Here is a 23095-nt window from a genome sequence, read left to right on the forward strand (position 1 = left end):
AAGCATTGGGGAGAGTGACACCCACCATTAAAAAATTCTAAGGGTCACAAAAGGAGTGGACCTCACCACATTAAACATGTGACATCATGTTGTATGTTATCTATCCACACTATCTATCCATTTGGATAGATCATGTTAGGACATGATCCAAAGAATGAGCGATATTCAAAGCTCGAGTGGGCTCAAGTGGATCCCACCATAGAAAGCAGTGGGGAGAGTGGCACCCACCATTAAAAATTTCTAAGGGTCGCAAAAGTTTTTGATTAAACTGATCTTTCTATTTTTCCTTCTTTCATGTCTTCATTAACACATGTCTTCATTGACATATGAATAGTTTAGATCTCAAATAAGCATTACGGTGAACATTAGGAAGGTTTCAAAGTATCACTCTCCCCTCTGTTTTATGTGGTGGAGTTCACTCCAACCTTGGATCTACCTCATTCTTTAAATCATATCTTAAAACAATATGCATTTATATAAAATGTAGATACAACAAATACATCATGATAAGCCCAATGATGTCACTTTAGCAGCGAGTTTCCTACCCAACCTGTCAGTAGCTAATCGGTGCACCCATACAGCCTGGGTTTTTTTTTTTTTTTAACACACCACACACACCCCCACACACTCACGCTGGTGGAATTTCACCACCTATGGGTACTTGAAGCCTTGAGAGTTGAAACTCCTGAGAGTCTACCACTCGGGCAAGAGTAAAGACCCATAGGTGTGTTCAAACACGGATTATACACGGCCTGGTTGGGCAGCGAGTCAGCTACAGAAGTAACATTACCAAGTTTTGTAATCCCTACTATGTGATGGGTGTGTTGTATCCACGCCATCCATGCATTTTGAGATATCGTTTCAAGGCATGAACCACATAATGAGTTAGATAAAAAGTTACAGTGGACCCTATCATATAAAACAATGGAGAGAATGATTCCCACTATTAAAACCATCCCAAGGCCTATTATAATGTTTATTTGAAATCTAACCTGTCCAAGATATAAGAGAAAAACGACACCTATCAACTTGATCAAAAACTTTTGTAGCCTTTAGAAGTTTTTAACGGTGGGCATCACCACTATTCCCGCTATTTTCTGTGCTGTGTGCAATGGAGCTTTCAATTTAACTCATTCTTTATATACTGCCCTAAAATGATCACTCCAAGTGGATGGAAAGCCCGGATACAAAACATAGGTGAGGGCCATGTAACTTGGTGACGTCACTTCAGTAGCGTCTTGTCAGTATCTGCGCCAGATAACTTCGGAAGCGGATTGACTGGTGTACCGTACACAACGACCTGAATGGTGTATACGTGTCGTGCGCAGACGGGACGTGGATTGCGTCCTACCCCCGCCCCTCTCCAGCTGGGAACGGGCAGGGGCTCCGAGTGGCCACCGTAACGTACGGGTTTTATCCACACTGTTTATCCATTTTCCGTATCATTTCAAGCATCGGACCTAAAACTTAGGCAGATTCAAAACACTGGTGGACCACACAGTGAGAATTAAACTATCACCGTTGAAAACTTGTTGGGGCCACATAAGTTATGAATCGAGTTGATATTTTTGTTTTCTCTTCATCCAAGTATATGTAACTTTATAAATGATTTGGATGAAAAATAAACATCGACCTTAGTATATTTCAACGATAAGTATTCTTATCACCGTTGTTTCCTTTAGCGTCGTCCGCTCGAGATTTGGATATTCCTAAATTTTTGTCCTATCCCCTAAAATTCCATGAATAAATATATGAACAGTGTGGATGAAACCCATACATCACGATAGCCACTCGGAGCCCTGCCCTTTCCCAGCCAGCGACGAACGACCCTGCCATCCAGCGCGCCGAAGTAAAAAAAAGAAAAAGAAGAAGAAAAAAAAGAGCTTTTCTTCTCGAAATTCATAAAAAGCATTGGAGGCATCGAGTCGGTCGAGTGTTTGCAGATTCTTCCTTACGCTTCACGACTTCTTTTCTTACGCCTGACTCTCCATCTCCCTCTACAAATACAGATCTCAGCTTCTTCTCTATCACATACATATTTCTTTCGTGTATTTCCCTCGATTCTACTCTTTCTTGCTTTCCTCTCTTCCTCCTCTATTTTCTCTTTCGTTTGGATTACACAGAGATAGGGTGTATCGTCTTGCGATTGGCTTAGGATTTCTCAGGGTTGGGAATTCGATGGATTTGTCAACGAGTCAAGCTCCTGAATTCGATTATCTGTTTAAGCTGTTGCTGATCGGAGATTCTGGGGTTGGGAAGAGTAGCCTCCTTTTGAGCTTCACCTCCAACACCTTTGAAGATCTCTCTCCTACGATCGGTATGTTTGACTCTATTCCCCTCCAAATTACGCCAATGCCGTCCATTTCCTTCGTTTGGAACTTCAAAATTATGAAATTACACAATAAGGTGGCAAATGATTCTTGATTGTTTTCTTTTTTTCTTTTTTAATGTTATTTGGGTTGGGAATTGATATCGGGCTCCGTTGCTTACACGTAGTATGTGGCTCAAATCAGTTCAATAGTGGGGCTCTCTTTTAGATGGACTGTAATAAAAAAAAGTTTCACTGGTAGTATGATCGTAACTGGTCGATTGCTGGAAATGTAACCGACGGTAAAGAAATGAAGTAGATGGTCCAAATTCAATGAATAAATTTTGATTAATCAGAGTTCAGTATTGTCTGAGAGTAACGTATGGTGATTTGCCCTGTAATTACGAGATGTGGGACTCCCACATTGGGAATGTGATGTCCACTTCATTCTCGACAGATACGTGAGCCCAAAAATCATCATTTGCGACAGGAGATCACTGTCAACCACCCAATCCTACATCAATTCCTTTTCCTTGATTTTGTTTTAGTTCTCTTTAATAAACTCAGTTACCAAATAAAAAAAATGGCAGCATGTTAATGCGGGGCAGCCATTGCCATTTCCCAACTATTAAAGCGCATCAAAGTAATTCTTATGCAATCCAATATCTCAAGTGAACTTCCATAGAACGAAACCAATGGTTCTAGAAAGAAATTTTGGACCTCTTCTGTCTAAAAAAGTCCTTTTTTAATATATAGTTTTTATGGGTAATTGTCCTTTATTAAAAATGGGAAAGAAAATAAACAACAGCGCATGCTAAAAAAACCCCAAAACCAAGAAAAAAGAGTAAAATTTCAACAGATAGCTTATCTCTCATCAACAATGGAGAGGAATGCAAGCTCCTTTTGCAAGAAAACCTGCCCTGTCATTTGCTTCTCTGTCAATTCTAGAGAAGACAACCTGCTGGGACCCTAGAAGATAAGCCATCTCTTCAATAAAGCACGCCACCCTCCATGGACAGATCTTCGAGGATGCCCATGAAAGGACATTAGAAGAATCCCCTTCATACACTACAAAAGTCTTGTATTGACCCATTTATTCAAGCTTGTGTTTTTTTTTTTCCTTTGTATCCTAATTTCAACTGTTTCCTTTTGTAGGGGTGGACTTTAAAATAAAAATGGTTACACTTGGTGGGAAAAAATTAAAGCTGGCCATCTGGGACACAGGTAATTGCATCACACTTTTCTGTAAGTTAGGATGTGTTTAAATGCATTATTGATCTGAATTGCAGTAATTAGTCCAGTATAGTGGAAGTGACTGATTTGTGATTACCTTCATATTTTTTATTTTTTTAATAATGTTAATTTATTGAAAGAAGGAAAAAGAATCAACAATCCATTAAGGCTATATATATATATATATATATATATATATATATATGGGAAAAGGTACTATGCGCTCGAACTCACGATTAGCTCCCGTGAGGTCGAGCTGTGTGGGCCCCACCGTGATGCGTGTCAACCATCATCACCATGCATTTGATGGGTCCCCTTTAAATTATGGGATATCCCAAAAATCAGCCGTATACGGAACTCAGGTGGGCCATACCATCTAAAATCATGCGAAGACACCATTAAAACATATAAAAGCACTTGGTGGGGCCCACCTGAAATTTGCATGCTTCTGAAACTTGGTCTGAACCCTCATGCAAGTGGGACACACATAATGGATGGGCTGGATTTTCAAACCACATCTCGGTGGGCCCAAAAAATGATTATGAATGTTTTAATGGTGCACGGCCCCTCTCCACTTCTGAACGTGGTGTGGCCCACAAAAGTGACGGATTGACTTGATTTTTGAGACCTAGGCCCACAATGGAATGGTGCATTTGACTGATGGGGTAGATGTTCGAAACGCATCACGGTGGGGCCCACACAGCTCGACCTCATGGGAAGGACTCGTGAGGTTGAGCGCATAGTACCTTTTCCCTATATATATATATATATATTGAAAGAGGAAATTTTATTAATACAAGAAGAGGGAGAACAAAGACATAACATATCAAGAATGCCAAAAAGAAAAAACAAAAACAAAAACAAAAAATTAAAAAAAAAAACAAAAAGATCAGGAAAAAGCCTAGAAAAAGCTAGAGAAACCTAGAAGAAACTAGAGAGAAAAAGAAACAACCTAGAAGAAGCTAAAAAAAAAAAAACCTAAAGCTACAATACAACAAGAACGAGCTCAAGAGCTGGAAACGAATATATGATGACTTTGAGTACATAATTCCAATCCTAAGTCCTTTGTGGAATGCCAAATGGTGATTTTTATTCCTAGGTATGTTCAGATTGAGAGAATACACCGGAAATGAATTTGATTTCTATGAAAATCGAGTTTGCTACTGTTTTTTGTGAAATAACTATGGAATTTGATTGCCTGATTCAGAAAACGTGGATATCGATTTCTCCCCAAAAAAAAAAAAAAACATGTTAAATGTCAATTTCTAAGGTCATGAGAGACGCCTCTCCCCCTTTGATCATTGAGCCTTTCACATTTCGACAAGAACTAAACTCTAATAAACCAAACAAGAAATTATTGTTGATTCCACTATTTTCCATTCACTGAGGAGTTCCATAGGAGTTCTTTTTGTCCACAATTTGTGTTCTCTTGATGGCACTTTCATACCCTGGTGGGAACATATGTGCCTTCCACGTACTGGCTAGTTTAGGGCAAACTGACTCCGCTCGTAGCCGGTTTCAGTAGTATTGTGGTTGCCCACAAGTCATCATCTCCTCAATATTTCTTGTGTGAAGAGGTAGAGGAGTCAGTTGATCATGTTTCATGTAGTGTAGACTAGCCTTGAAATTTGGGGAGCCTTCTTTCACCTGTTTTTGGTGTATTGGGTTCCCCGAAGAAATATCGCTGAAGTTTTCCTAGGATGGGGTAGGTGTCTTTTTATTGAAAGAGGGAATTTAACATACAAAATACTCCCTGTGTCATATGATGGGGCATATGGAAGTAAAGAAATTTCTTATTTTTAGTATAATGACATACCATTGCATGGGGTCATTGTGGGAATCAAGAATTTCATGGTGGAATGGTCACTTGTGATCAAAATAAGGGAAAAAAAATCAAAAATGCAAGCAAGCAAAGGAGTTGTAGAGAGGCAAATGTAGTAAAGGAAGTTAAAAGAAAACTCCATCCTAATGTGTTCTATAGTTCTATTGTAATGGCTTGTAGGCAAGGTATTCAATAACTATAATGGCCAGCCATTATAGGAGTAGTCACCAACTTTATTTTTTGTCAGATCTGATGTAGATCTGATCGAAAATCCATGGCCTCTATGATCATAATCATCATATTAAAGAAGAAGAGGAAGAGGAGGGGGAGGGGGAGGAGAAATAAATAAATAAACAAACTTTTCTTTTCGACCAGATCTACATAGATCTGATCGGAAATGACTGGAGAGTACAGATTTGAGATCAAATTCAAAAAAAAAAAAAAAAAAGATTTTGATAAATACACAAAAATTGTGCATAAATGCCCTGAAAATATTTTTTTTAAAAAGCTTAAATCGATCTTCAAAACTTGTAGTTTTTGGTAGAACTAGGGGTATAATAAACATACATATGGATTAGAAGAACGATCGACAGCAAAAAATGGATTTTTTAACCTCTTTTCCCTTTTTTTTTTCAAAACTAGCCTCAAACGGTTTTGATCTTTCAAATCGGCTGAAATCCGATATTTTGATCCTCCAAGTTGCTGTTAATGGCACCGAAAATCACTTAGGATTGATGTTTTCGAGGTATTTCAATGATTGGAGGAGAAATGAGGGAGCGATCGAAAAGGGGAAAGAAAGTGGCCAGTTTTGCCCTTTTATACCCGTATCGGTCAGGCCGATACGGGTATGTAATAGTAGATTTGATACGGCCTATATCGACCAATATGGCTCAATACAGGCCAATGGAAACTGATACGGCCGATACAGGGCCGTATTGTGTATCGTATCAAGCCAATATGGATACGATACACTTGTATCGGCCGATATGTTACCAATATTTGGAACTATGTGCTGCATGGGATAGGGTGTGGTGTAAGGTTACTTCAAATCTTCTAAGGGCTTTCAACAGGGAGATTTGTGATCCCCTTTCCTGTTTGTAGTGGTGGCGGAAGCACTTAACTGCATTCTATCTAGAGGTGTTTCATTGGGGTTCTTCAGTGTGCGTAAGTTAGATGGCGGAATTTTTCAGATATCTCATCTCCAGATCTCAAATGAGTGACATGATTCTCTTCTGTGAGAAGGATCCGCAACAAGTTGACAAACTTCGAAAAGCTCTCTTTTGTTTTGAAGCCATGTCGGGCTTGCACATTAATGAATGCAAGTCTATTGGGTATCAATTACCCTCCAGAAGAAACATTCTAGCAACAATGTTTGGTTGCAAAATGGGGATGTTCCCTACTAAATATTTGGGCCCCCCTCTTTGTATAGGTAAGGTTAGTAAGCATCTTTGGGACCCCGTCATTGAAAGATTCGAGCGCAATTTATTAGTGTGGAAAAAGAGATATATGTCTATTGGAGGTAGAATTACGATGATCAAGGCGGTTCTGTCAAGTCTTCCATTGTACTTCACATCCATATTTAGATGCCCGAGGAGTGTTATGGATAAGTTGGAGAAGCTAAGAAGGGATTTCCTTTGGCAAGGGGGAGAGGAGAAGAGGAAGTTCCATCTCTTGAGATGGGATTTGGTTTATATGCCTAAGTAGGCAGGTGGTCTGGGTGCAAGAGACCTGGATTCCATGAACAAGGTGCTATTGGGAAAATGGCTTTGGCATTTTGTGTTGGAAGAAGGTACTCTCTGGAAGGAAGTCATAGGCAGGAAGTACAGGGTGGAGAAAGAGGGCTGGTGGCCAAGAACTCCTTGTTGTACAGGGCGTCAAGGGTTTGGAGAGCTATCATGAAGATGAATGGATCTATCCAAGCAGGGGTCTGTTTTGCCACAGGTTCGGGTACGAAAATCCGATTATGTAAGGACACTTGGCTAGGCAAGAGATTTTTGCTGGATCAATTTCCAAATTTAGCTTGGGAAGCGTTGAATTTGGATGTTACTGTAGAAAAGTGCTATGTTAGGCAATGATCCTTTGGTCACTAGCTTCCTTTGTTCCAGAGAAATCTGACGGAAAATGAAGCGGATGAACTGCTGTCTTTTCTAAGTATGCTTGCTACTGTGCATCTCTCGGAGGATCCAGATTTGATTCGATGGAAACACAACAAATCTGGGTATTTCACTGTTTCTTCCTTCTTCCAGTCTCTTTCTGAAATGGGGCTGAGCCTCGGAATCTGTTTTGTTCGGTTTTATGGTGATATGGAGCCCCTTCCAAGATCTCAGCCTTTGCATGGATGGGTTAGTTGGGGAAGAATCCTTACTTATGATAACCTGAGGAAGCAGGGACTAGTGATCATCAACGCTTGTCCCATGTGTTTACACAGTGAAGAATCAGTGAATCACCTTCTCCTGCTTTGTCCATTTGCCAAGTATGGGATAGTTTTCTGTCGTCTTTTGGGATGGAATGGGTATTCCCCAATTCTGTTAACGACTTGCTAGTTCATTGGCATGGTGGCGGTGTTGGAAAATTGGGTCGTAAGGTGTGAGGCTGTCGCTTCTCGCGGGTTTATGGTGCATCTGGATTGAAAGAAATAATAGATGTTTTAATGACACTTCTAGGAATGCAAAGTCAGTCTTTCATATCTCATGATCTCTAATTATCAGGTGGGCGGCTGCATCTGCAAGCCTTAGAGCCTGTAATCTTTCAGGCTTTGATTAGTCCTCCTTGTGATTTTCTTTTGTTGTATTCTTTGCGGCTTTGTCGCCTTCTCAATAAATTTTCAGTTAACCTTCAAAAAAAAAAAATCATCATAAAGAAGTAAGATTAATTTAGACATGCTTTTATTCTAGTAGTTCCAATACTAGAACAGTTTGTTTTCCCAAGTTAGTCTTTCTATAACAATGTTAACCCTGATTCTCATTCCCACAGTTTCACAGGATACTCTTGTTCATTAGATTCTGATACTCTTGTTCATTAGATTCTGTTAGACTGGTAGTAATCACTGGACACTCTTCACTATAAACAACTGAATATACATTCGCATTGTTTTCTGGTATTTATGAATGCTTACAACTATTTATGAATATTTAATCTTCATAATTGGCCACATATTAATGAAGTTAATCATGGTGCGTACTGTTTTTATAAAAGATTCTTCTTCATGTTCTTTGCCAGACTTCTTTTGAAAAGTAGAATCAAGTCCTTGTTATTCATGTAGTTAATCATGGTGCGTACTGTTTTTCATGATAGGCCATATATTAATGAAGTTAATCATTGTGCGTATATTTTTATGAGAGATTCTTCTTCATGTTCTTTGCCAGACTTCTTTTGAAAAGTAGAATCAAGTCCTTGTTATTCACAGTATATTCATCTAAGCTTTTGTGACAAGAGCACATTACTCTAATGCAGTCTTTAATTAGCTCTTAAAATTTCAGTAGTATTAATTGTTGTTGTTGTTTTTTGTGAATGGTATCATAAAAAAGAATTCTATGCATATGTTTTCATATTACCATTTCTTTTCTTGTATTTAAACTTTCCTTATTTGTTTTAAAGCAATCTGAAGACGAATCTGCTCAATTTCTAAATAGGATGAGATGTTAGAACCATCTTTGTTTTTATTATTAAAATTAATCTTAAAACAAATTGAAAAGAAAATCCAAACAAGGAACTTCTAACTGATTTTTAAGTGCTTAGCTCCTACAAATGTAGAAAGGTTTCTGCATATAGCATCTTATTGATAGTTTGCTTGTTGTACAGCTGGGCAGGAGCGGTTCAGAACATTAACAAGCTCGTATTATAGAGGAGCACAAGGAGTTATAATGGGTATGCCTTTTTTCATTTATGTGAAGAATGTTTGAGATTTTCATTTACAACCTTTTAGGGGGGTCTCTTTCTTTGGAAGGAGTTTATTGAATGCAGTCATACTTGCACAATGTAGCTCTTATGTGTTATGGTTACTTTCTCTCTTTTCTTGCATGGTTGGTTGTGGATGTGAAGTTGCCAACTTGGGGCTTCAAGTGAATTTCTCAAAAAAAAAAAAAAAAAGCCTTATGCAATTGCTCCATCCCATTATCTGATGTTGGGTAATGGGTATCCAAGTCCTATATGTAAATCTTAAATGTCAAGTGTTTTGAGTTTAAAACTTACGCTTATCAAACAAAAATCCATATGCCAAGGTTCAAGGATTGCCCAACTTGGGGCTTCAAGTGAATTTCTAAAAAAAAAAAAAAAAAAGCCTTATGTAATTGCTCCATCCCATTATCTGATGTTGGGTAATGGGTATCCAAGTCCTATAGGTAAATCTTAAATGTCAAGTGTTTTGAGTTTAAAACTTACGCTTATCAAACAAAAATCCATATGCCAAGGTTCAAGGATTGCCGCCCCCTCTTCAAAGCATAGCCGCTACGATCTCTTTTTTATTGAAAAAAAAAAAACCCCGAAAAACTTGTATCGGCCCCGTAATGGACCGTTACAGCCTTTACGAGGGGCATAATAGGTCGTTACAGGGGCTGTAACGGCTGTTAGAGGTCATTTTTTCCATAGCGTCTGATGGTTGCCGCCATTACCTTTACATAACAGCCTTTGTAGCCTAGTAACGGCTGTTTTGGCACACCATGGGAACATGCCTTTACGGATAGCTCTAAGTATCACTCTAGACAATCATTGGCCTTGACAAATCCAAGAAAAAAAACAACAATAGAACTATTTAAGTACTATTCTAGTGTTTTAGGAAATTAAGACCGTGCCTATCCTCACCTTCCTACCAGAAAGCTAGAAATGTGTCCATCAATGTTAGGCTTCTAGAAATCTAGTAGTAGCAGTGAGCAATTCCATCTAGAAGGCTTCCAGATGGAATTAAACTCACCAGAAGTTATCACCTTCCAGAATTTCAACTATAGAACTTTGAAGGACCCACAGCACAAACAATACCAAAGAGCTTTGAAAGTTCGCCCAAATTTGTGTTGTCACCTTGCAATGAACAAAAAGATGATTAGTGGACTCCTTAGAAGCTTTGCACATGAAGCACATGTTAGGAAGACAAAGTATTCGTTTGTGAAGATATATGATTGAGCATGCGGATTGTATCAATAACCGCCGTTGAACGAAGATCTACAATTGGTTTACCACACATGCACCAAGGGTGCAGGGGATCATTTTCTGTTCATGTAGTTGCATAAAAACTCCAAACCCCCTCTATCTCAATTTTTCATTTCTATGATTGTCTTCCTATGGCTGGTTTTGTACTTCACAAAAGACCTTTTGATCATGTGGAGCCAGCACATGAGTAATTTAACATTTCTGATTGTATATGTTTTTGGGGTCTTCAGTTTTGATATGGGGTTTTGTGGAATTTGGTGATGGGGGTTGGAATTGGAGGGGCACTCACTGTTGTTCAGTATCTTTTGGCGAATGGGAAGGGGGTGGCTTTGGACAAAGGGGAGGCTGTTCAAAGGTTTTGATCAGGGTGAGGCCTACTTTGAATTGGAGGTTTGGGATTTGATGTGGTTGGGAAGGGGTTCCGAGGTGAGATTTTGGATGCAAGAATTGAATCTACTTGATTTGGGGTCTGATCTTTTGAATTTTATGGACATTTGGGGGAGTTCAATTGTGAGTTAAGACTCTCTCTCCCTCTCCCTCCCTCCTCGGTAGTGAGAATTGGATTTCTAGGGTATGATTTTTTGAATTTGATAGATTTGGGAGGTTCTAAATGTCAGCCGAGATTTGGGGGTGAAATTGGGTTTGGAGATTGGATTGAGGTGTGTTGATGGGTTTGGAAGGAAATTAGGGTAAAATAGGAGATGCGATTTGAGTATTGATATATGCTGATTGGTTTGGTGGGAAATCAAGGGGAAATGGGAGCTGACTTTCATATGGTAAGACTGGATTTGTTGGTGATGGGATTGATGGTTGAATTTAGGGGATTTGGGGGATTGGGATTGGTGGGGAATTCGGTTCTCATTAGGGGGTCCAGTTTGGGCTATTTTAGTTGAATTGAGTTCATTGATGGGTTTGGAGAGAAATTAGGGAGAATGGAGATGGGTTTTGTGTTGTATGTTTGCATTTGGTTGATTTGGTGTTTTCTGGGGAATGGGGATCATGTAGTGATTTGGATTTTTTCTGGTCAAATGGGTTTTGAATTTGAATTCTAGTTTATTTTTATTTTATTTTTTAATCCACTGGGAAATTAGGGGGAAATGCTATTTGGATTGTAGCTAGTGACATTGTAATTTGGTGGATTGGGGTTTGTCTTCTCTCTGGGTGGAGTTGTTGGCTTTTTTTACTCTCTTTCTCTGTGAAATGGAGCCTTTGACTCTCATTTTGTCATTCCAAATCATTTTTTTTTCTTTTGTTCCTCTAACAAAAAAACATCTTCCAATGATTTAATAAATGGTGATCAAATCATCAATTTCTTCCCTTTTCATATTCCTCATGTGGATGTTTTAATCCAGCTTTCCTCCAAGGAGTTGATGACATTCATTAACGCATTCCAGTATTTTGTAAGCCGTCTTATATATTCATGGATGCACCAATGCTAATAGTTGTTCGCTTCCCCACCTCTCAATATCCTACTATCCTCCCTTTCTCCATACTTTTTTTGAATTGACTTTTTTTTCCATAGGCCATCTTTTTGCGCCCCCCCCCCCCACACACACACACACAAAAACCTAGATGAAGGAAAAGGAAAATCATTAGTTTCAGCTTGATCCAAAACTTTTGTGGCCGCCAAGAAGTACGTAATTGTTGGCGTTCAATCACCACCACTTCCTTCGGTGTGGTCCACTTGAGCTTTTGATCTTCTTCATTTTTGTGTTCATGCCTTAAAAGGAGCTGGCAAAACGGATGGACAGCGTGGATAAAACACATACATCACAGTGGGCCCCATAGCGGGTCACCACCCAATGTGCTTCCCAAAAGCCAACATAGAGTTGATGAGAGTGATATGGCCTTCTAGTAGAGGTAATTTTGCTTCCAACAAGCCAACCACTTTTCAAAATTTAAGATGGTTGGACCCAAATTTATACCGCTTGAGGTTTTACTCCACTTGGGAGGCCAAGTAATTGGTAATTTGGAGGTTCTGGAGTTTGGACCCTAAAAGAAATGTAAGGTGCTTCTCAAGAATCTCCATGCTTCCAATTCTTGCCAAGCCATTCTTTCCAAGGTTTACTAAAGCCCAAAAGTACATCAAACCATAATAGAGTTCATTTAGGATTTTGCACTTGCCTTTCCAACGCCTCATAGAAGACAATTGTTTCATCAACAAATTGAAGGTGAGATCGCTATTTCAAATAGTGCTTGTAGCATAGCCGTAGTGTATGCTACGTAGTGTAGCATAGCCGTAGCGCTACATAACATAGCTAGGGGTGTACACGAACCAAGTTAGCTTGGTTAGCTCGCTCAACTCGACTCGAAAAAGCTCGATTCGACTCGGTTTGAAGCTAAGTTCAAGCTGATTTTTTTGAGCTCGAAAAAATTTCGAACCGAGTTCAAGCTTGCCCGAGCTCGACTCGACTCGGATCGAACCCCAACTCAAATCGAACTCAGTTTGATATAGTTCGATGACTCGGTTACTTTGATATTGATGTTGCTCACCAAGTGTTTGATGAAATGACTCAACGAAGTGTCGGCTAGTGGCAAGAAAGGTATGTATATGAAACAAATACTATTTTTTATTGATTTTGATGTTGCCTACAAGGTGTTTGATGAAATACTTGTAAACAGCTGCTCACTGTTTTACATATAGTGAGAAATTGAAAGTGCACAACATGTGTTTGTGAAAATGCCACAGAGGCTCGATTTTGGCTCAAACTCAGCTTGAACTGGCCCGAGCTGCTGCTCGAATCGAGCCGAGTTGGCCAATCAGGCTCGAGAACTGAGCCAAGCCAAGTTCGAGCTAGGGTCAGCTAGTGGCCGAGCCGAGTCAAGCTGAGGCCAGCTCGACTCGGTGTACACCCCTAAGCATAGCTAAATAGCGTAAATCCCTGATAGCATATGCTACAGGGGTTGTATCGTGTATCATTTGTAGCGTACGCTAGTGTTTTTTTTTTTTTTTTTGAAGTTTTGTTTGTTAAAAATGGTGTCCACCTCACATTACTTAAAACGCAAACTTAAAACCAAACATTTTTTTGTTTACTTCAACTTAAAATGGTGGTGATCCTTTGTTAAAGTTGGTGTGAAACTCATATGCTAAAAAAACCTTTAAAACTAAACTTAAAAGAAAAAGGGCTTCGAAAGAGGGTTTTCAAAAACCCCTCTTTGTATAGATGACATGTATATTGTACTTGAATAATACTCAACCTGTGAGATTTTTATCTCTTTTCATACTTGTGAGTTGTGACTTGTGGTTTCAATTAGACATTATTAATTAAAGTGGTTTGCTTAGAAAGTTGTTGATGTGATATTTATTTGATTTGGTTTATGACTTTATATGTGGATTGGCTTTTGAAAAATGATAAATGATAATTAATAACTTGTTATGAACATGCTCATACTTGAAAAAATGAATAATCTTTTAGGCATTTTATATTTTTTACTTTTTCTTACCATATATCATATTTTTCCTATTTTTAATTTTTAAATTAAAAATAGAAGTATCGTATAGCTTACGCTACATGCTATGCTATTTTTGCTACACACTTTTGAGGGTTGTTGAACACTACGCAACACACTATTTCTATTTAAAACACTGGGTGAGATATAGATATTTAAAACACTCAGGACATCTTAACAAGACCTTCAACTACTACTGTAAAGAGAAACAGAGATGGGGGGATCAATTTGGTGCAAGCCCTTGTGCTAGGGAAGTAAGTTGTTGTGGATTTGTTGGTGAAAATGGAGAATGTAAGTTACCGAGATGCATTCCCCAACCCACCTTCGCCATCTATCTTGGAAACGCAAACTACCAATCATATCAGCAACAAAGTCAAGGTCATCATAAGCCCTTGTGCTAGGGAAGTAAGTTGTTGTGGATTTTTTGGTGAAAATGGAGAATGTAAGTTACCGAGATGCATTCCCCAACCCACCTTCGCCATCTATCTTGGAAACCCAAACTACCAATCATATCAGCAACAGAGTCAAGGTCATCATAAGCCTTTGCCATTATCTATTTTGCATCTCACTCTTGGAAAATAGGATTAAATCATCCATAGGCAACAACAGGTTTGTCAAGAAATTCTCTGTAATACAAATAGCTGCATATAACGTAGGACAGGAGTGATTTGACAAATTATAATTATGGGTAGAATAAGCGAAAAACTAATTTCTCATTAGATTGCTCTTGGTTGGATAGAGTAGCATAAAAACTTTGCTGACTTAGCAGAGAAAATGGCATTCTGTAGTAATTTTGTTATGTATATTTATGTTTTCATTCTGAGTAGTCAGTAGTAATTTTTTATTTTCCTTGTCTTTGTTTCTCAAATATACAAACTGTACGAAGCTGTACTAATTTTATTTGAAATGGTGACAGTCTACGATGTAACACGACGTGAAACATTTACAAATCTTTCTGATGTATGGGCTAAGGAAGTGGACCTCTACTCAACTAATCAGGATTGCATCAAGATGCTTGTTGGAAACAAAGTTGATAAGGTATTTCGAGATTAGAGTTAGTATGTTTTCATTTGATTGAGGAATTCAAGTGGAAGGTCGGTGCTAAAAGAATGAGGTGCTAAGCACTCCATCTGATGAATTAGCTGTCTTAGTTCATTTCCTTAATATATATCATAATGACATTCACTATTTACCTGATTGGTCCCCCCCCCAGGAAAGTGAACGGGTTGTCACAAAGAAAGAGGGAATTGACCTTGCCCGTGAATATGGATGCCTTTATCTCGAATGTAGTGCAAAGACTCGAGTTAATGTTGAGCAATGTTTTGAAGAGCTTGTTCTAAAGGTACGCCTATGTGAATATTCATTTCTACTTCATTTGATGACCAGGTAGAAATTGAGGTTATTCATTTCTACTTCATTTGATGAATAGGTAGAAATTGAGTTATATTTTTCAAAATGTGCCCTGTGATGTTAGTTAGGAACCATATTTAAGAATGCGCCTCATGATATTATTATGTAGATAGTTTTCGCTTTGTTTATAGTGCAATTATAAACAAGAGATGTTGGGTTATGTTTTCAAATGATCTACATACCAAAAATTCGTTCCAGATGTGTGCATCTGGGAACACGTCTTTGTATTGCCGTTAAGGATACTACGGTCGTTAGTATTTTCATCCTTATATTTTTACGCTATTAGATTCAAGTGCTCTTTCAGTTATGACTATTTACTCATTTGTGTTGCCAAGACTCCAGTCGATTTCAGAGTTACTGCAAAGCTGTGCATTCTCAAAATCTCGTGGAGCAGGGTTGAAATTTTGAGTTAGAAGTGCATATTACTTCTGTCCGTTGTTTATTTTACATCTTGATAACTATTGCAACCTAGGGTAAAATCTTTGTTATTGATAAACAAGGAACACACACACACGGGGGAAGATTCCCATGAGTCCGTACTCTATGGGCCCCACCATGATGCGTACGGGACATCCATGCCATGAATCAGATGCTCCCTTCCATGGTGAGCCGTGGGTCTAAAAATCAGGCCAATCCATTACTTAGGTGGGCCACACCACAGACAACAGTCAAGAGTGGATGCCTGCCCGTTGAAACCTTCCTGATTGTATATAGGGCCTAGTGAGATGTGGTTTAGAATCCAGCCCATCCATTATGTGTGTCCCACTTGGATGAGGGGTCATACCAAATTTCAGGGCATTCCAAAACTCAGGTGGGCCCCACCAAGCGCTTTTAGATGTTTTAAGCATGGTTTCCTGGGGTTTTAGATGGTATGGCCCACCTGAGTTTCAGATACGGCTGATTTTTGCCACACCCCACAACCTAGAGGGGACCAACTATATATATATATATATATATGGGAAAAGGTACTATGCGCTCGACCTCACGAGTCCGTCCCATGAGGTCGAGCTGTGTGGGCCCCACCATGATGCGTTTCGAACATCTAACCCATCAGTCAGATGCACCATTCCATCGTGGGCCTAGGTCTCAAAAATCAAGTCAATCCGTGACTTGTGTGGGCCACACCAAATACAGAAGTGGGGAGGGGCCGTGCACCATTAAAACATTCATAATCAGTTTTTTGGGCCCACCGAGATGTGGTTTGCAAATCCGGCCCATCCATTATGTGTGTCACACTTGCATGAGGGTTCAGACCAAGTTTCAGCAGCATTCAAAACTCAAGTGGGCCCCACCAAGTGCTTTTATATGTTTTAACAGTGTTTCACATGATTTTAGATGGTATGGCCCACCTGAGTTCCATATACGGCTGATTTTTGGCATATCCCATAATTTAGAGGGTACCCATCAAATGCACGGTGTTGATGGTCGACACGCATCACGGTGGGGCCCACACAACTCGACCTCACGGGAGCTAATCGTGAGGTCGAGCGCATAGTACCTTTTCCCTATATATATATATATATATATATATATATATATATATATATATATATATATATAAGAATAAGCAACTAGTCTTAGAAGACGGTTAGGAGTACAAATATTTGGTTGGAATTAGGCCAATGTTTTAGAACCTGGAGTAGGCCATACAGGGCAAACCAACCAGTTTGGATTGCAACCACTCGCCAAAATGGGCTGGGTCACCTTAAAAGCAGTTAATTATGGTGGCAACAGTTTTGTAAAAAAAATGCAACTACATCCATACAAGCTCAAACACATGATTAAAGCAAGAAAACTGAACATTCTAACCACTATGCTAACAACCGATTAGCTGTTAATGCCCTCTATATTTTGTTATTTTAAGGAAGCATATTTCTGGGACAAAATGGACCAAAGCAGGTTTGACCCAGTTAGTCCAGTGCTCACAAAAAGAGGTGAAGTTTCGAGCCTAGTTTTAAAACATTGGTTAGGGCCAATGTTTCCCATATTGTTATTGCGTAACGTATCGCACTCTTGTGATACTGATACCTATCGGTTATCGCATAGGATATATCGGTTGTATTGCCTAGTTTTTCACTGTTGTTGGGAAACAAGGCGAAACATTAGACCCTTCAAAAAGAAAATGAAAAAAAAAAAAAAAAAAAAAAAGGCGAAACATTGGGAGATTGGTCGAATTTTTCGATGAGACCTCAGGGATTGTTAAAAGAAAAAACACCAATACATAAGGAAAATAAAAATAAAAATCATTAAAAACTAGTGCACATAATAAGTTTCCTTTATACAAGGTCCTAATCTATGTGTTGTCTAACTAAACTGATGCAATTATATTCAAAGTTAATTCGTAAAATTTATAAATGTAAGAAGATGTATGGAAATACAAGCATTACATTCGAAAGCTTAAAAATAAAAAATTAAAATTAAATTTTATTTTTTATTTTTTTAAAAAAAACGCTAGAAATATACTTGTGGATTTCAAATATATATATATATATATATATATATATATATAACATTTGAAGTATTTTTAAAATTTAAAAAAATTTAAAAAAATAAAATAAAATCCCCAAATTGCCAAGAATGTGTAGATGGAGTTGTATGCTTGTTTGATTTTATATTTAGATACTAAGATTGCAATTGATTTGAGAAATTTTGGAGAAATTTTGATTTTTCTCCAATTTTCCGCAACTCTGCGAATCTCCCCAAATCTCGAAATCAAAGCTCCAAATGCATAATTTTTCATACAAAACATAAAAAATCATAGATTTCTTACCATTTAGCACTATTTACAGTATATAAAAAGGGAAAAAAAAAAAAAAAAGTAAACAAATCAAAACTTAAAAATACGTTCCTTCTAGAATCCGGCCCCAAGAAACTTCTAATCGCGATTTTGGAGAAATTTTGAAGATTTTGTTCCAACAAACTAAATGGACTGATCAAAATCACCGTACAATGTACTGGGATTTATTTTTATTTTATTTTTTTTGTGGAAAAAATAATCGATTTTTGTGATTTTTTGAGGATTTTCCAGCCAATATAGCGTAGATTTCCTTTTATTCCTTTTGATATCGCACTTAGTATCGATATATTCGCACGAAATATTAAAATTTTATTAAGAGGGAGTGTGGACACGATATCGCGATATGCACAATATACTGTGTGATCATGCAATATATTACACAATACCGTGACAATTTAATATTAAAGTTGGGCATCGTATCACCCAGCTGGGATAACAGATGGATCGTGGGATATATTGGTGATATTGCATGATACTGAAAACACTGGTTAGAGCCATCTGATTTGTATTATTTTTAAGCTATAAACCCTCCATGTTAACTGACAGTCTAGATCTCTTCTGCAAGTGGAACATTTGTATTCTGGATTAGGTATAGCTTTCTGTCTGTTAGGAGACATGAACTTATGTTTGGTTGGGAATGGGGTGAAAGACATCAAAGAACGAGATCTGGAGTCATCTTTTAAATGGTACATTTGCAAGTGCTATGATCAGCTGCCCACTTGACATCCTTCCTCTTTTACCTGGGCTGTGGAACCATAGCCATAGCAGACACTGATATTTGACAACAGTTGCATGCCAACATGTTCCCACCCAGTAGAAAGCCCCAGACCAGCTAACACAGTCACATCCCCATGGCCAACCAAGCAAAGGAGGCTCATACAGGTGAGCCTGAGGCAAGCACACACCCATGGACCTCCATCATATCAAGTAGTAAACACACATGGCATGAGGCATAAAAGTACCACTAATGGACATGGAAAGATCATGCTCAAGCACTTGGCTGCAAAGAATATCAGAGAGCCCACCATTATGTGTTTCCCACACACTGCACGCATGCCAACAGTCATGCCCAACACTGCATTTAACCAAAGTCTCATGTGGTGTCCAAAAAAGGGAATATGCAAACAGTTGAAGTCTAGAGCATGTGTTATGCTAAACAAGCTAGCTAAGCACAATCAGTTCTAGATATGAACATTCTGATATGTAAAAATCCCTACATATTTCATTATTTTTTGGTTTTACTGCCAATCTCCAGTGACATGAATTCCGAGCCAACGAGCTAGGCTTGTCATTGGAGGTGTCACATTACAGAACCAGCGTTAAGCAAGCTTCCATGTTCAACCTTTTCCACTCCAAATGACAAGTGAGATATGTGCAGTGGGTTCCCAAACATAAAATATCTTCTCATTTGGCGCTAACCAATTTTGGGAATGAGGAAGTTCCAAGCATGGCGTTACATATCTGCAGCATGAGGTTATAGATCCAGTGAACTTCACATAATAACTTGAAGCGTATGTTTGCCAAAGGGCCCAAAATGTGAGCAGCATTTCTGCTGCATTTTAAAAGCAATCAGAGCAATTGATTGCCATGTGTTGATGTCTCAAATAGTAAACATTGGTAATTTTGTTAAGTTTAGCACAGTAAAAAGATTTTTGAAAAATATCTTTGCACATGCTATCATCTTTTTTTTCTTTTTCTTTTTTCCTTTTTAGAAAGGTACTATTGCTTTCTTTTCTTCTTCTTCTTCTTTTTTCAACCATCCATGACTTAAATTTGTGCCAAGGCTCACGATGAAGGAAGACAAATCTAGAATTGAAGTGGGCCATCTCCTATTGGGCCATTTGAGATGGAAGAGCATGTTTACATTTAAGAAAGATAGTTCAACTACTTCGATTATCCATTAATATATATATTTTTTAATCTTTTGAAGCCTTTAGGGCCTGTTTGGATAGCAAATTATGAAGGTATTGTAATGAAATAGCGCCATCATTATGATTTTATAGCATTTGTTTAAACACATAATTTGGTGGTGAAATGTAGATGTAATAGGAGACAAGAAACTTGTAACCATTGCAAATTTACAGTAGATTGCAATAGAAATCTCCAATCCAAACCCAGGAATCAGTGTATTTTTCCTGTTTTTTTATTTTATTTTATTTTATTTTATTTTTATTTTTTTGGGTTGGCTTGTTAGTACACACCCATGTCAGTACACACTCCATGTTAGCCACCCCCGCTAGGGATCGATACCAAGACCTCAAGTGTTGAAACGAGGAATCAGTGTATTTTTCCTGTTGATTGGACGTCTCAGTCATGTAAAAATATCATTATTATAATGTTACCATGCTTATCCAAACGCAGGAATTCTTGGTCAAATTACCTGTTGAAATTTGTAATCATTGCACTTTTATAATTCATTACAGTCATAATTCGCTATCCAAATAGGCTAATCATCCTCTCTTTTCTTTTTTGCTGGGCAGCACATATGATATTTTTGTCAGGGACTAAAAGTTTTGATTTATTTCTTAGTTTGCTTGCCAAAGCATGTAAAGGGTGTGAAGGATATTCATACGAGTCAATTTATGATGCAGATCTTAGATACACCGAGCCTCTTGGCGGAGGGCACAGCAGGTGGGAAGAGGAACATTTTTAAAGAAAAACCACAAGCCGACGCTTCAACCAGTGGTTGCTGTTCATGATAATCATTAGCTGCCATTTTCTGATCTTGCATTCGAAAGCATGATGGCAGGGTATGGGTGGAGACAGGCGAAAAAATTTCATCTTGGACATGAAACTGTAAATTCGGCCTCAAGACATTGGCATCTGTTGTGATTATACTCCTGCAATTATACATACTTCAGAAGAAGCCAATCTGTCTTTTGGCCATGATATCTTTGTTTGTTTTGTTTCCAGTTTGATTTTAAAGAAAAAATGTTTTCAGCATGGTTGAAACATTTCATCTTCCACCATGATATTGTTTTTAGGAAATACTTTCTATTGGATCGTATGGAAAGTTGATACTATGACTGTGATCATCTCGAAATAGTGCTTGGCCGGGCTTCCTATGATGGTTGATGCTATTGGTGTTTGTTGCAGCGTGGAAGCTCTTAATTGAGCAGGTGTTCCCATTGTTCTGCCCCAGTTTGTGAGTGTGAGGTAGGTTGGGATCGAGTCCGAGTGATCCATGTTTGGGCACTGGGAACTGAAACTCAGATGTACCATGTACCCAGACAGATTGAGTTGACTCAACCTGATTGGTTGAGAGCCATCTTATTAAAATACTTGTTTCTGTCGAGTTTCAATACAAATTTCTTGAGTTCTTTAGGGGATTGGATTTTTCCTATGCCTTTTAGCATTCTCTGGGCTTCTAGGATCTATTTTTTTTTTTCCCTTTTAAAATGTAATTATTGGATATCAAGCATTTAGCTTTTGAGTGTTTATTGAGTTCAGTGAGTCTTTCAGTCTATCAGCCTACTCAACACAGGACGGACTTTCACGAAAGCCCAAGTGAGCTACAGAGTGTCCAAACCAGGGTCCAGATGAGTCCTACAGCCAAAACTTAACAACATAAGTTTGAATATGCACCCGGTTCAGACCTTTAGAGAGTTGTAGTTGAACTAGGACTCTGGGTAGTTAAAGTCGGTTGCATGTGGGTTGTATCACAATTCAAACGCCTATACATTAACAGTGGTGGCCGGATTGGCTTCTCAGCTACATGACTTACACTGCTTGTGAATGTCGGCTCAAATTCAAGAGACCTCTAACCAAAGATGGGCAGTGGGAGTCTCAAATTATTTCAGAATCCCACTGTTTTGCATGTCTGGAAGGCTTTTCTGCTTACTGTTGCTGGATGTTGCCGGGCTATGTTTTGAACTAGAGGTGGTGGGTTTATCAGGCTAAGTGAACAAAAAAAAAAAAAAAAACTTCTCATTTGCTCGGCCCTGACCTGGCTGGTCGCCAGTCGAGCCCGATTAGTTCAAAATCCAGGCCTGAAACAATTCCAACTATCAGCATGTGGGGCTCCATTTCGGCTCACTTGATTGAGATTATCCAGCCCATGTTCTGGATTCTATGTTGCAAAGGCCATCATGAAAAACTCATGGGGAATGTGTGATTTCTGACAATAGCTATGTTGAGGTGCATTTAGAACATTGTCAAAAAGAAGAATTTCTCAATGATCGGCATTCAAAGGGAAGCTGAGGTTTATCACTGAGGCTTATTTATGCTGGTATAGAGAAGACAGAGTAGAAATGATCAGACCATCTCAGCATGTAATCCCAATGGGACAGAAATATGTTGATAGGCCAAGCAACGGCCCAGCCCATCCTGGATTTTGAATTGGTTGGTTTGGTCCTTTGGGCTGGCTCTATTCATAATTTTGATTTTACTGGCCCATTGCCAGCCTTATGTGATCATGATTCCTGATGGAGGCCAAAAGAACTCGTTCCTAAAAATTCTTCAACTTGCATTGAAGGAAATGATCAGGTATTGAACCCTGAGAGTGGGCCTTCTCTATTGATGAAACATACTGCCGTCTGACCCAGTGGTCAGGATTTACTCAAGTTGAGGGCCCTGGCATCTTTACACAGTCACAAGTTGAGTAATCCTGATCGTTGATCTGTTGTTCCACAGTGGATGGAGCATGCCTCAAACAAACATCAGGATATTTGACGGCTTAACATGGATTGCTGATATTTTTGTCATCTTGACCGTCTTATTTTCGGCCCACAAATTAAAAGGATAAAATTATCTTATGAATGAGATGTTTTAGGCATGGTCCATCTACACTTGAACACAGCAGATCAATGGTCTCGATTGCCGAACCATGAGCCCCATCAAATGAAAAGATATTGTCTCATTGCTTAATCTTTTGTGACCATTTCAACCAACAGCATTCAAAGCAAATAATGCTCACGTGACAAGAGAGATGCTA

At 38.6% G+C, this 23095-nt stretch overlaps 1 protein-coding gene across 2 annotated transcripts; it reads left to right on the forward strand.

Annotated features, from left to right (window-relative positions):
• The first annotated feature begins 1876 nt into the window (after nt 1-1876).
• Nucleotides 1877-21230, forward strand: LOC131242628 (ras-related protein RABC1). 2 transcript variants are annotated; one of them, XM_058241386.1, is made up of 7 exons: nt 1877-2317; nt 3464-3532; nt 9165-9230; nt 14872-14993; nt 15169-15297; nt 15342-15384; nt 20754-21230. In XM_058241386.1, the coding sequence occupies exons 1-6, from the start codon at nt 2179-2181 to the stop codon at nt 15375-15377; spliced, it is 561 nt and encodes a 186-aa protein (XP_058097369.1). In that variant the 5' UTR covers nt 1877-2178; the 3' UTR covers nt 15378-15384; nt 20754-21230. The 2 variants fall into 2 exon arrangements, with proteins under 2 accessions (XP_058097369.1, XP_058097368.1); XM_058241385.1 differs by lacking the exon at nt 15342-15384 and having other exon boundaries at nt 1885-2317.
• The last annotated feature ends 1865 nt before the right edge of the window (nt 21231-23095 follow it).

The sequence above is a fragment of the Magnolia sinica genome, chromosome 4, assembly GCF_029962835.1.
Source record: "Magnolia sinica isolate HGM2019 chromosome 4, MsV1, whole genome shotgun sequence".
In the NCBI taxonomy this organism is placed as follows: domain Eukaryota; kingdom Viridiplantae; phylum Streptophyta; class Magnoliopsida; order Magnoliales; family Magnoliaceae; genus Magnolia; species Magnolia sinica.

Coding starts and splice junctions, on each gene's coding strand:
- LOC131242628 (XM_058241385.1), top strand. CDS start 2,179: ATGGATTTGTCAACGAGTCAAGCTCCTGAATTCGATTATCTGTTTAAG. Junction 9,231..14,871: donor AGCACAAGGAGTTATAATGG/GTATGCCTTTTT, acceptor AAATGGTGACAG/TCTACGATGTAACACGACGT. Junction 14,994..15,168: donor TTGGAAACAAAGTTGATAAG/GTATTTCGAGAT, acceptor TCCCCCCCCCAG/GAAAGTGAACGGGTTGTCAC.